Source organism: Rousettus aegyptiacus, unplaced genomic scaffold (assembly GCF_014176215.1).
Source record: "Rousettus aegyptiacus isolate mRouAeg1 unplaced genomic scaffold, mRouAeg1.p scaffold_m13_p_1, whole genome shotgun sequence".
Taxonomy (NCBI): domain Eukaryota; kingdom Metazoa; phylum Chordata; class Mammalia; order Chiroptera; family Pteropodidae; genus Rousettus; species Rousettus aegyptiacus.
Window position 1 is genome coordinate 3,198,250 of NW_023416284.1, and position 12,855 is coordinate 3,211,104.

At 61.0% G+C, this 12,855-nt stretch overlaps 2 protein-coding genes across 6 annotated transcripts; both read left to right on the forward strand.

Moving 5' to 3' along the window:
- Window positions 1-35: 35 nt before the first annotated feature.
- Window positions 36-4,482, forward strand: TAS1R1 (taste 1 receptor member 1). The gene is given in 9 exon segments (XM_036228204.1): window positions 36-702; window positions 1,103-1,333; window positions 1,722-1,919; window positions 2,237-2,360; window positions 3,353-3,460; window positions 3,463-3,516; window positions 3,519-4,003; window positions 4,005-4,136; window positions 4,138-4,482. Coding segments are annotated over 9 exon segments (1,737 nt in total). The 5' UTR covers window positions 36-435; the 3' UTR covers window positions 4,276-4,482.
- ZBTB48 (zinc finger and BTB domain containing 48) lies at window positions 1,781-11,962 on the forward strand. 5 transcript variants are annotated; one of them, XM_036228191.1, is made up of 12 exons: window positions 1,781-1,919; window positions 2,216-2,360; window positions 5,441-6,137; window positions 6,593-6,834; window positions 8,748-8,859; window positions 9,469-9,561; window positions 9,905-9,991; window positions 10,160-10,314; window positions 10,756-10,892; window positions 10,964-11,128; window positions 11,446-11,534; window positions 11,627-11,962. In XM_036228191.1, exons 3-12 carry the CDS (start codon window positions 5,448-5,450, stop codon window positions 11,921-11,923), a joined length of 2,067 nt encoding a protein of 688 aa, XP_036084084.1. In that variant the 5' UTR covers window positions 1,781-1,919; window positions 2,216-2,360; window positions 5,441-5,447; the 3' UTR covers window positions 11,924-11,962. The 5 variants fall into 5 exon arrangements, with proteins under 5 accessions (XP_036084084.1, XP_036084086.1, XP_016020829.2 ...); XM_036228193.1 differs by having other exon boundaries at window positions 5,445-6,137; XM_016165343.2 differs by lacking the exons at window positions 1,781-1,919; window positions 2,216-2,360 and adding an exon at window positions 4,778-4,893.
- The last annotated feature ends 893 nt before the right edge of the window (window positions 11,963-12,855 follow it).

Consider the following 12,855-nt stretch of genomic DNA (forward strand, 5'->3'; position numbering starts at 1 on the left):
CCGCGAGCGCCCTCTGCGGGCGGCCTCAGCAATGCACCCGGGCCTCCGCCGCCACCCGCAGGGGCTCTGGGGCCGAAGCCTCGGCGACCACTGACCAGTCTCCATTTACATTAGGCAAAAGCGCGCCCTGGCCACCTCGAGAGGGAAAGCCAGATATCCCACTCCAAGTCTGGACCACCTCTCCAGAAATTCACCTGGTATGGTTTTCTAACTGCAGAAAAAGCTCCAGGATTGGTGGTTTAAACAAAACCGTCTGTTTGCATATCCTCTTTGCATGCATTTGTTTTTGGGCTTAAGGCTGCAACCCTGGACAACAAGGCAAAACCACGATGATAAACTCAAGAATTTCAGTATCAGAAAACTGACAGGGGAGTTCAACTCAAAGCCACGTCTCACTTGGTAAACGGAGGCCTCGGTGGAGGTTCTAAAACCGGCATGTCCCTGCTAGCGACCCTTCATACCGTGTCCCTCAGGGCCCCCAGAGAAGCCGTGTCCTTGCCTTCCTCTCCAGGCCCACCTCCTCCCACGCCTCCTCAAAAAAAGACCAGGGCTTCCCTTCCGAGCCAGGCTGAAGCCATAGGCATCAGAGCAAGGGCAGAACCCACAGACGAGCAGAGGAAGGATCAGTGGGAGCTGCCTGGCTTGCATCTGTGCTGGCACCCTGCCCAGTTCCTGAGTAGGACGGAAGGCCCGGAAGCCAAGGTAAACGGTCTGGTTCCGACCACTGGGGTCCAGCCCCGCCCCTTTCACAGGAGAGAGGTTGGGAAGCACCTGGGCAGCTGCAGTCTGTTCTATTCAAACAGCCTGACCTCAGCGGAGGGTGTGGCTCAGCCATGCCGGGCACAGGACTGTCAGGTTAGCGTGTTCCTCCGGGTGGCTCACCTGGCTGTCTTGCATCTGTCCCTTTCCTGCTGCTGGGCTTTTGGCTGCCATAATGTGGAGTTCTCTCCTGACTTGAGCCTCCTTGGAGATTACCTCATTGCAGGCCTGTTCCCTCTGCAGACTGAGTGTCTGGGGGGTGAGACACAGACCCACGGTGACCCTCTGTGACAGGTGAGTGAGGCTCAGCAGAGCCATCACTTAGGGGGACTTGTGCCTCCAGGGTCTTCTGCCTACCCCCTCAGCCAGGGTCTTGCTGTTTCTGAATGTGCCCACTCTCCAAACATTCTCCGTGGGCTCCGTCCACAACGTGGACCAGGCTGTCTGTGCTGTGGCCCACGGCCTCCACCAGCTCCTGGGCTGTGCCTCCCAATCCTGTTCCCGGGGCCGAGTCTACCCCTGGCAGGCAAGGCTGTCCTGCAACTGGCATGCTGTACCAGGATGCTTCCCCAAGGTAAGCAGGATGACCACTCTCTGCCCCTAAGAGCTGGGGGTGGGAAGGGGGCAAAGGCCACTGACTGGAGGACTGATCCCTCTCTTAGCTTCCCTGAACCTCAGCTCCTCCCACCCACCATACCTCGGATCCTTGTAAAGGGTCCTCTGTTAGAGGCCTCTCAGTCAGGAGGCTGGCCGCAAGAGTCAAGGGGCCTCCTAGGAGGGGAAGGGGCTCTCAGAAAGGGACAAGAACTTCCAGACAGGCTGACATTGCCCAGATAGAAGCCCAACAAGGCCCTAAGCAATTGCTTCCTGAGCCTTCAGGGTCTGGGAGGGTCGAGGGGGGGAGGGTGGAGAAGGAGCAGCCTGTGTCATCTGTGGTCACTCCAGATCCCTTTCTATTTCAGCTTCTGGAGCGGATCCTCAAGGTGAATTTCCATCTACACAAGGACACTGTGACATTTAATGACAGTGTGGACCCCCTCAGCAGCTACAACATAATTGCCTGGGACTGGACTTTCAGGGTCATCGGCTCTTCCACTTGGTCTCCAGTTCAGCCGGACATAAACAAAACCAAAATCCAGTGGCATGACAAGGACAACCAGGTAATTGGGATGTGGTCACTCATCCCCAGGCCACGGTTTCAGGGGCAGCCCGGAGTCTGGGGGCGATATTGACACAGCTTACACAGGGCAGGAGGGCCTCCCAAGTACCAGGCTGCCATGGTTCTACCCAGGCCTGCCAGAGAAGCTCCACGGGCTGGCAGTTGGAAGCCCCGCTGCCCCCAGTTCACACGACCAGAGGCTCCGTCCTGAGTGTGAGCCAGGAGGGCAGACGCAGAGATTGTTTTCCGTTCCACATGTGAGCATCCCTTGATTGGGGCTCCTTCATATGGTTGCAGAACACCTGCGGCTTCTTGCAGGTGCCTGAGTCCGTGTGCTCCAGTGACTGTCTTGAAGGGCACCAGCGAATGAGTGTGTGTGGGTTTCCGCCACCATTGCTTTGAGTATGTGCGTGTGAAGCTGGGACCTTTCTCAAAGAGAGCGGTGAGTGAACAAGCGAATGGGCAGGTGACCTGGCACTCCAAGAATCCATACAGCAGGAGGAAGGACCTCCCTTGGGCCACACGTGTGCACACCTGGCCCCAGAACACTGCCCTGGTCATTTTGCTGATAGTTAGGTACAGGCTGGAGGGTAGCTGCTACCAGAATAATTCTAATCAAGTACAAAGAAACAACCAATTAAAAGTCTCAGGCCTAGTTTTGCCCTTTATTAGACAGCTCCCAACCCAATTCCTACAATGCAAACTTACCCTAAATTCAACCTCCAAACAGATGAGGCTATGGTCTCATTCTGCCCTCTCAGGCTATATGTATAAAGTCTCTCTATCATCCATACCAAAGACAACTAGCACCTTGAATAGCTTGGCCTGACTGCGGATAGTAGTGTGTCTGCAGCAGAAAGAAATAGCATACTGCACCCAGAGATGCAAGGTCAAGATCAGAAAGCGAACTGAGATATCTAGGGCTCAGCCCAGGGCAGGACTCTACATTCTTTTACTATCCCTGCAGGCGTGGGACTGCATCTCTTCTGTCCTCTGGGATTCAGCTCAGAGAAAGCACAGAGCAGCCCCTAGGGAAGGTGGATTTGGTTAGTGGAAGTGCTGGGGAGAGAGATGAAAATGCCTTTCCTTTGGGGCTGGCTGCTCCCATTGATCAGAGCCTCACTGGCGTGTGGGCGGAGTTACCTGGGTAAAGGCCCTCCCTAAGGACCTCCCAGTCTGCAAATCCCTTCTGGGATCATGAGCCATATGGAAGCTATCTGCATGTCTCTAAAATTGTAATTAACTTAAGCACCTTGAGGAAACACAGGCTTTGCACTCTGCTCAGGGCTAGGGCTATGCCCGTCTCGCAGCGCCCAGTGGAGCCCAGCTCCTGTGGTACAGCCCTCCCAGCCCCTTGCAGGCCTGCACAGCCTTTCTGCCCTTTCCTGCTCTGCTCACCTGGCTCTCAGGAGCCCTCTCCACCTTCCCTTCCAGACCTCCACAACTACCAGCCTTGTGGGGAAGAAGAGTGGGTGCTCGAGGGAAGCCAGACCTGCTTCACACGCACCGTGGTGTTTCTGACTTAGCATGAGCCCATCTCTTGGGGCTTCTGGTGGCTAATACACTGCTGCTACTACCTGTGGCTGGGACTGCTGGCCTGTTTGGTACTTAGATACCCCCGTGGTGAGGTCAGCTGGGGACAGGCTTTGCTTGCTCCTGCTGGGCTTCCTGGCAGGGGGCAGCTGCAGCCTCTATGGCTTCTTTGGGGAGCCCACGCGCTTGCCGCACCAAGGCCTCTTTGCCTTCAGTTTTGCTATCTTCCTGTCCGGCCTTACAATCCATTCCTTCCAGCCGATCTTCATCTTTAAGTCTTCGGTCAAGGTACCCACCTTCTCCCATGCTTGGGTCCAAAACCACAGGGCTGGCCTGTTTGTAGTGATCAGCTCAGTGGCCCAGCTGCTTATCTGCCCGATTTGGCTTGCAGTGTGGACCCCACCGCCCACCAGGGAATATCAGCACTTTCCTCAGTTGGTGGAGCTTGATTGCAGCGAGGCTAACTCACTGGGCTTCATGCTGGTTTTCACCTACAATGGTCTCTTCTCAGTCAGCACCTTTGCCTGCAGTTACCTGGGCAAGGACCTGCCAAAAAAACTACAGTGAGGCCAAATGTGTCCCCTTCAGCCTGCTCCTCAACTTTGTGTCCTAGATCGCCTTCTTCACTACTGCCAGCGTCTAGCAGGGCAAGTACCTGCCAGCCGTCAACGTGTTGGCCATGCTGAGTGAGCAGCCTGAGTGGCAGCTTCAGCGGCTATTTCCTCCCCACGTGCTCTGTGGTCCTCTGCCACCCGGATCTCAACAGCACGGAGCACTTCCAGGCCTCCACCCAGGACTACACCAGGCACTGAGGCTCCACTTGACCATTGGGCCTGGCAGAGCAAAGCCGGGGATGAGCAGGGCGGATGGAAAGCCTCCTCTGCCCTGAGGGGCGAAGGTCAAGTGGGGCGCACAGGGCCTGAGGTGTCCGGGAGGTGTTTGGGCTCCTCACTCACGACTTGGGAAATGTAAGCACACGGGAGACCGCAAGCCGGACTCCCGGCTGCCGATAAAGAGGTGACATGTGCGTCTAGGCTGCAGTTCCTGTCTGGGAGAGGGTGGGTCGCCGCCGGAATCATGGGACTCGGCCAGAGCCGGACGAAGACCCGGCGCCGGGGCCGCGTGGACCTGGAGCCCAGCTTGGCGTTGCTAGGCAACTTCGGGAGGCAGGCCTAGCACGAAGAGAACTGGGCCTGGCCCCGCCCCCTGCAATGCCATTGGCCGTTCTCTGAGTGGCCCCGCCCCGAGGTGCAGAGCTAGAAACGCCGCGCCTCCGAGGCGTCCCGCCTTGGCGGCGCTTCCTGACGTCACGTCCGGCAACGGCGACGGCGGCGTCTCCGTACGGGCGGCCGGGCACGTATGGCCCGGGCGGTTGGTTGGTGGGGCTGTGTAGTGGACGCGGCCCGAGGCAGGTGGGGCCGGCGCAGGGAGGACTGGCCCGGGTGAGGAGATCGGCGGGCGCGGGGCGAGGGAGGAAAAGGCCGCGCGGGCCGCCGTGGGCGCTGACGGAGGGTGACCGCGGCCGCCTTCCGCGCGGCCGCTTCGGACGTGTGGGCGCAACGTGGGCGCCGCTCACCTGCCCGCAGCCGCCGCGCGTCCCAGCCCGGGTCCTCTCACTGTGCCAGGCCTGTCAGCTCGCCCTGATCCCCTGCCTCTTTCCCAAACTTTGGTTCCTTCCCGCAGCGCCGCTTCACGGCCCTGCCCTGTCTTCCAGCAAGTATTCCTCCTCCCCACACCTAGCCCCCTTGCTCCCCCACCACCCATCTCTGGCCAACCCCAATACGGGCTTCTCATCTGGCCCCCGTCCCCGGAGGGTCTTCCCGTCCGTTCCTGTCCCAGCATGCACACGCTAACCTTGATCCAAGCCCTTGTGACAAATGTGACAGGAGAGTCCCCTTCCCCTTTCTCTCTTCTCAAATCCGGGGCTTTCTCTTGTTAGTCCCTGGGTTGGACTGGCCAGGGTGTCACTTCTGGTTTCCTTCCCTCCAGACAGACCATGGACGGTTCCTTCATCCAGCACAGTGTGAGGGTTCTGCAGGAGCTCAACAAGCAGCGGGAGAAGGGCCAGTACTGCGACGCCACCCTGGACGTGGGGGGCCTGGTGTTCAAGGCGCACTGGAGTGTCCTTGCCTGCTGCAGCCACTTCTTCCAGAGCCTCTATGGGGATGGCTCAGGGGGCAGTGTTATCCTCCCCGCCGGCTTCGCTGAGATTTTTGGACTCTTGTTGGACTTTTTCTACACTGGTCACCTCGCCCTCACCTCAGGGAACCGGGATCAGGTGCTCCTGGCAGCCAGGGAGTTGCGAGTGCCAGAGGTCGTGGAGCTGTGCCAGAGTTTCAAGCCCAAAACCTCAGTGGGACAGGCACCAAGTGGCCAGAGCGGGCTGGGGAAACCTGCGCCCCGGGATGTGAACAGCCACCTCAAGGAGTTGGCAGGCTTGGAGGAAGAGGAAGTCTCAAGGACTGTGGGTCAAGTCCCCAGGGATCAGGAGCTCAGCGGCAGTCACAGCCCCCAGAGGCCCCAGCTTGGTCTCCCTGCTAAGAGCGAGAGCCCCTCCTTCCTGCGTGGGAAACTTAAGCAGGCTTTGAAGCTTTGTGCCCCAGAGGACAAGGAGCCTGAGGATTGCAAAGTGCCCCCAAGGGCCTTCGAAGCCGAAAGTGTCCAGTTGCAGGGCGAGAGTAATGAGGTACTGTGCCCAGCGTGCTGGAGATGGGGAGGTGGGAGGCGGAGGGAGAGATTTGACACTTTTCTGGCATCATCTGGACCCTAAGGTGGAATCTCTGTTACGTGGGTTTGAAATAGGCTTTCGCCAAACAGGAAACTTGGTCCATCCTGCAGCCACAGGCTGACTTTTCTGTGAATCACAGCTGCCAGCTTCTTTGGGTGGAGTGGGTGGCATCAAGGTTACAGGTGTTTCCCCAGGGTAGTGAGATCCAGCCACTGTCCTCCAAATACAGGATTCGGATGCTGCCTGCCCTGGGATACCGAAGGCAACAGTCACAAAGGGACTCATCTGGGGATGTGCCTGAGTTGGGCCCTGGGATGGAACTGGATAGAACGGGCTGCCCTGTAGCTCCACCCTGGAACCCTTGCTGGTTAGTTTGGTGACCTCGGTCCTCCTTGCTGCCTCTTCTGCTCTAGTGGGAAGTGGTGGTTCAAGTTGAGGATGATGGGGATGGCGACTACGCTTCTGAGATGGAGGCCGTGCCGACCAGGAGGAAATCAGACATGCTCAGGAAGTCGTGTGCTGCTAGGCCAGCCCTGAACGCAGGTTCCCTGGCAGCCGAGCCCCCTGAGAGCAGAAAAGGTACAGCGGTGCCAGTCGAATGCCCCACATGTCATAAAAAGTTCCTCAGCAAATATTATCTAAAAGTCCACAACAGGTAAACGTTCTGTTTTTCTATTTGCTTTTCCTGTCCGCCGTTCCCATGTTGGGGGAGGGGGCCTGTGCTCCTCGTTTCTGGGCCACGTAGGGCCAGGGGCTCCATCTTAGATCCATGTGGCGCCTGGAGTTGGTACGCCTCTGGTCGGCGGGGAGCGAGCCTCTAGTCTTGGGTCCGACTCATTTGTTTCCTCCTGTGAGCCCTCTGGTTGGAGCAGGTATGTGGACACCTTGTCAACAGTTCCGCCCACTGTGGACCTTGGCCTCCAGCTGGCTTTTGCCGAGGGCGAGGGCCGGGAGAAGCCTGTGGCCACACCTTAGGAGTTTCTGAAGCTTGACGTGCCGGCTTTGGGCCAAGATGTTAATCTTTAGGGTTGGTGCTGCCTGCGTTTCCGGGTTAGCCCCGGGGTGTCAGTGGGGCATAAAAGACCATTTGTCTGAAGCTGTAATGTCTAGTAAGGAAACCAGACGCCACATGGAGCTATTTTAACTTAAAAAACAATTAAAATTAAATAAATTCAGTTCCTCCGACACACCACATTTCTACTGTGCAGTAGCCACGTGTCCCTGGCTGCCAAATTGGACAGCGCTGGCTGCAGGGCCTCCAGGGCTGGCACCTATGTGACACACCTTCCGGTCCTAACACTCTGTAGCCCAAGACATCACTGGTCCGCCATGGCGCAATTTCCTGCCAAGCCAGGATGGACCACATGCGTTTGCTCATGACACTGGGAAGCCACTGATGACCAACTGGAGTTGGAGCTAGGAGGATGGGAACCTGTTCGCTCTCCGTGTTTCGGGACAGCTGCTGCCAGTGGAGTCTTTGGGGGATTCTCAGTGTGGGGGCACCCCTGGGGTGGTCCACATCTGCCTGGCCACTCCCCCGGTGTAAGACTCGGGTGGACGCCCCACCCCATCCCCAGCTGGGGCCACAGGCTGCTGCGCTGACCTTAGGAACTGGGACGGGGCGACGGCCTCCTGAGGGCACTGGGAGGGGGGATGAGGAGCCTGCAGCAGCAGAGGATGAGAGAAGCGTCTGCTCGAAGGGCTCCTGGTGCCCCTCGGAGGCTCCGAGGCCAGAGTTCATTCAGTTAGTCATCAACAAGCTGTTTACCAAGTAGCAGACAAGACTGCTCTGAGCGCCTTGGCGAGCTTACCTCCCACCCAGCAAAGTCACTTTAGAGCAGAAAGGAAAAACGGCAGCAGTGCTGGGGGCTGGGGAGCGGAGGGCGGGGTCAGGTTGCAGTTTGAAAGAAAGGAGATTGGAGTGGCCTCCAGGGAGGTGAGGAAGGTCACTGAGCCGATGGCTGGGGGGAGCGTTTGGGCTGAGAGGAGGGTCTGGGGTGGGGCTGAGTGGCAAGTTGGTGAACATCGAACATCGAGGCACAGAGACCTGGGGAGTGAGGCCAGCGAGGTAGGGGTCAGGCCCGCCATGCCCTCACAGGGCCCCAGGCCTCTTCTCAGGGTGGGATGGACGCCCTGGAGGGTTCTGAGGAAAGACGCAACAAGATCATTTTAAGGGCCCCTCTGGCTAGTCGAGGCTGGCTTGGAACAGAGACTGGGAGGAGGCTCAGGCGGCCGCCCAGGGGCTGGCGGGGCTGCACGAGGGGGTCGCGGGGGCGAGGCAACGTGGTCAGCTCTGGCCGTGGTTTTGAAGGTGGAGGCCACAGAATTTCTGGGCACAATGAGTGGTTTCTCCGGGGAGTCAGGCCCCGGGGATTGTTTCTGCCTTTGCAGAGTAGTGCGGGGTTCCGGGGTGGCCCTGCAGACCTGGAGCCAGGTGGAGAGGGGTTCCTGGGCTCCACCTGCTGGTTCACCAGCCCTGTGGTTCCACTAGGAGCCAGAGTGGGCACTGGGTGAGGTGAGGTGGGCAGTCTGCCCAGCCCCCACACTTGCTATGGCTTCTTTTGGCAGGAAACACACTGGGGAGAAGCCCTTTGAGTGCTCCAAATGTGGAAAGTGTTACTTTCGGAAGGAGAATCTCCTGGAGCACGAGGCCCGGAACTGTATGAACCGCTCAGAACAGGTACTTGTGTGCTGGCGCAGGTCCTGGTGGGCAGGGGCGCGCTGGCCTGTCTTCCTGCCATCCGGGAGGGGCCCCCAGGAGACTGCCTTAGACGGGGTGGCAGTCAGGAGAGCTACAGCATCCTCGTCTGCCACCGAGTTGGTGCCCTGGTATTACAGGTGGGGACACAGGTCCCAAGAGCAGAAGGGAGGCATTTTGGGTTTGCCATCTCTGCCCCCGGGCTTTGGAGAAGGGGCATCTCGGTAGGGGGTAGCTGCTGGGAAAGGGAAAGGCTACTTGGCCACACCCCCCACCCCACCGGCTGGCCCATGTGGTGAGGCCAGCCCAACCCTGCCCTTGTCTTTCTAGAGGCCTGTCACCAGGGGCAGGGGCTACAGGTAAGGCCAGTCGGCCTGTGCCCCGAGCCTGTCGGGCCTGAGAAGGGCCTGGCGTGGTGGGTTTGCATCGGCCAGGGTCCGGGCAGGCAGGTTACGTGTTGCCCTCTCCCACCCTAGCGGCCCCCTCCTCGGGCAGGCTCCTCCCAGCAGCACGTGGAAGCCCGGGCAGAGGCCGCCGTCGCCGGCCGAGGCCCCCGCTGACGCCGGCCCTGCTTGCCCCTCACACTGCCAGGTCTTCACGTGCTCCGTGTGTCGGGAGACCTTCCGCCGGAGGATGGAGCTGCGGGTGCACATGGTGTCCCACACGGGGGAGATGCCCTACAAGGTCAGCCTCGGCCTGCCCCTAGGGCCGCGGCCCTGGGGTCCCTCCCACCCAGCCCTTTACGTGGGGTGGTGCCAGGCGCCTCCCCCTTGCCAGCCTCAAGGAGCCTTGCCTTCCCTACCCGTCTCATGCCCCCTGGCCTCTGGCAAGGCCCCGGGCCTCTCTGGGCTCTTGCTTCTTTCTGTGGAGGCCGTAGCACGGGGCCCGCCCCCGCGCGTCCTTCGCATCAGGACAGGGAGTCTCCTGGCATCTCAGGCTGGGCCCTGCCCTCGGGTCCCCCCCGTAGCCCAGGGGTGACCGGGGTTGTGGGTGCTGGCCTCCTCGGGTGACTGGGCCTGTTTTCCAGTGCTCCTCGTGCCCCCAGCAGTTCATGCAGAAGAAGGACTTGCAGAACCACATGATCAAGCTGCACGGCGCCCCCAAGCCCCATGCTGTGAGTGCCAGGCTGTGCGAGGCGGGGCGGGCCCGCTCTGATGCTGGGGCTGTCGCTGGTCCAGAGGGTGGGTTGTGAGGCTTCTGCCCTGTGGCACTCCCAGGGTGGCCCCGCCCCCCCTCACCCTGGCCCTCCTTGCTCCCTCTGCCCGGTCCCTCCTGCCCTCAGTGTCCCACCTGTGACAAGTGCTTCCTGACCCGAACGGAACTGCAGCTCCACGAGGCTTTCAAGCACCGCGGGGAGAAGCTGTTTGTGTGCGAGGAGTGTGGGCACCGCGCCTCAAGCCGGAACGGCCTGCAGATGCACATCAAGGCCAAGCACAGGTACAGCTTGGCCCGTCTTCCCCCAGGGCCCGTCCCTGCTGCTGGCTCTGGCCAGCGAGTGGGCCGGGAAGACAGAGTTTGACAACACACTAAACAGCGCGCCCTGCCCCGACTGTGCAGCCTTTCTGGGTCGGGGGCGTCTGAGGGATGAACAGGTTTGCCAGGCAGAGAGGCTAGGAGCAGGGATTCCAGACCAGAGGAAGGCCCTGTACCTCCCTGGGCAGATTTTCGGTTTCCCGTGGCTCCGGGCTGGAGCCAGTGCCCCTTTCCTGGCACTGCCCAGGCCCTCCTTGCGCCAGGCAGCTCACTGAAGCCAGGGCCCCTTCCAGGGGCTCAGGCAGCCTTGCTCTGGCCTTGCCGCTCCCTTGGCTCCCAGCTGCAGTGAAGTGAGGGGCCGCCCCCCTTGGTGATGACCTCTGCCTGTGTCCCCCACCCGGACAGGAACGAGAGGCCGTACGTCTGTGAGTTCTGCAACCACGCCTTCACTCAGAAGGCCAACCTCAACATGCACCTGCGCACGCACACGGGCGAGAAACCTTTCCAGTGCCACCTCTGTGGCAAGACCTTCCGCACCCAAGGTGAGGCAGGCCCGGCCCCTCCCTGCCCTGGGGCGGAGGCCTCGTGGCTGAGCCCTTGCCTGTCCCCGCAGCCAGCCTGGACAAGCACAATCGCACTCACACTGGCGAGAGGCCCTTCAGCTGTGAGTTCTGTGCGCAGCGCTTCACGGAGAAGGGGCCCCTGCTGAGGCACGTGGCCAGCCGCCACCAAGAGGGCCGGCCGCACTGCTGCCAGATCTGCGGGAAGACCTTCAAAGGTAGGCAGGCTGCTGAGGCCCTCACCCGCCCCCTTCCTGGGCGAGCCCCGGGCCCCCTGCATTTCCTGCTGACTAGAGTTGGTGGGTGTCCCCCATGAGGTGGCTTTCTCAGGCTCCTCCTCAGCAGGGGACCCCTCCATTCCCTGAAGCTCCCCTGGGTCCTAGTAGTGACTTTGGGTGGCGCTGTACAGCCTGGCAGGTCCCTCACCCCACCCTCCTAGCAGCAATTGTGAACTCAGAGGACTGTTGCCTCGCGCACGGCCCGCCCACTCCACCTTTCTCGCCTTTCCGACCTCGGGGTCCCTTCTCTTGCACAGCCTTGGAGCAGCTCCGCGTGCATGTCAGGAGGCACAAGGGTGTGAGGAAGTTCGAGTGCACCGAGTGTGGCTACAAGTTCACCCGCCAGGTAGGCCCAGGGTCACCTCCTCCTGCCCCTGGGGCCTCCGAGCCCCTGCGCGCGGCGCCCGCCGCCCCAGCGCTGAGCGCCCCTCCCCGCAGGCGCACCTGCGGAGGCACATGGAGATCCACGACCGGGTGGAGAACTACAACCCGCGGCAGCGCAAGCTCCGGAACCTTGTCATCGAGGACGAGAAGGTGGTGGTGGTGGCGCTGCAGCCGCCTCCCGAGCTGGAGGTGGGCTCGGCAGAGGTCATCGTGGAGTCCCTGGCCCAGGGGGGCCTGGCCTCCCAGCTGCCTGGCCAGAGACTGTGCGCGGAGGAGAGCTTCGCGAGCCCCGGCGCCACGGAGCCCTCGCTCCTCATCGCGGCCGCCGTTCCTGAGGACTGTGACACGTAGCCCCCCGCCCGCCCCCCCAATAAACCACACGGCTTTGGACTCGGTTGTTTCAGCCCATCCAGGGGCCCGATCCCCAGTAACCCGGCCTCCAGCGACGTGCTGCTTCCCCCTCGTGTCCCCCAGGAGGAGCGTGTCCCTGCCTGGCCCCCTGCACTGCAGAGCTCGGCCAGCGCTTCCCCACCGCGTCACGTGCCCTCAGTGGAGCGACACGGGGCGGGTGGCTTTGGGGACCAAGCCTCTGGCCCAGGACACTCTCCTCTGTCTCGTGCCCCCCATTCGGTCAGGGTTGAGACCTGGGGGCAGACACAGCAGTGCCTGCCGTTCCTACTTCATAGCTGTGGTGCTGCCGGCCGGTGGGGGGAGGACGCCAAGGCCTGGAATCAGAGTGGCCAGGGCCCCTGACGATGGCCTCGCCGGCTCAAGACTTCCGCTGTTGAGAGTGCGGCCAAGCACACCTGGGGCCCAAGGAGGCTAAGCAAGCCCTGGACCCTGGCTGGTGGCATGTCCACAGACAGGCCCCCTCCAGGGGGAGGGCCCGAGCTTGGTTGGTTTGTCTAGGAGGCGTGGGCACACGCAGGGCCAGGCTCAGAATGGTGAGAGGCCCTGGGGGCCCTGCGGTTCTGTGCTGTGGGGAAACGGTGGCTGGTTTGTCACGGAGGAAGGGCACATGGGCACTGAAGGCAGGTTGCCCCCAGATCCCTTCCCCGTTTACAGCTCTGTGACCAGTCACGTTGCTGCTTCGTTCCCTCCTCTTCTAATGGAATTATCAACAGTTGTGCTTCATAGAGGGGATTCAGCGAGAACCTGCTGCTCCAGTCGCCGCCTGCTGGGGAACGAGCCACCCAGAACCGCCCCGGGCTGGGGGCTGGGCTCGGGGTGGCTCTGGGTCCCTCTCCACCGGCTGCCTGGGTCTCCTCACGGCATTGTGCCAA

What these genes read in the sequence shown, in the direction of transcription:
- ZBTB48 (XM_016165343.2), top strand. Translation starts at nt 4,811, where the DNA reads ATGGCCCGGGCGGTTGGTTGGTGGGGCTGTGTAGTGGACGCGGCCCGA. An exon ending in GCGCCCCCAAGCCCCATGCT is followed by an intron (nt 9,992 to 10,159) that starts GTGAGTGCCAGG and finishes TCCTGCCCTCAG; the next exon opens with TGTCCCACCTGTGACAAGTG. An exon ending in CACATCAAGGCCAAGCACAG is followed by an intron (nt 10,315 to 10,755) that starts GTACAGCTTGGC and finishes CCACCCGGACAG; the next exon opens with GAACGAGAGGCCGTACGTCT.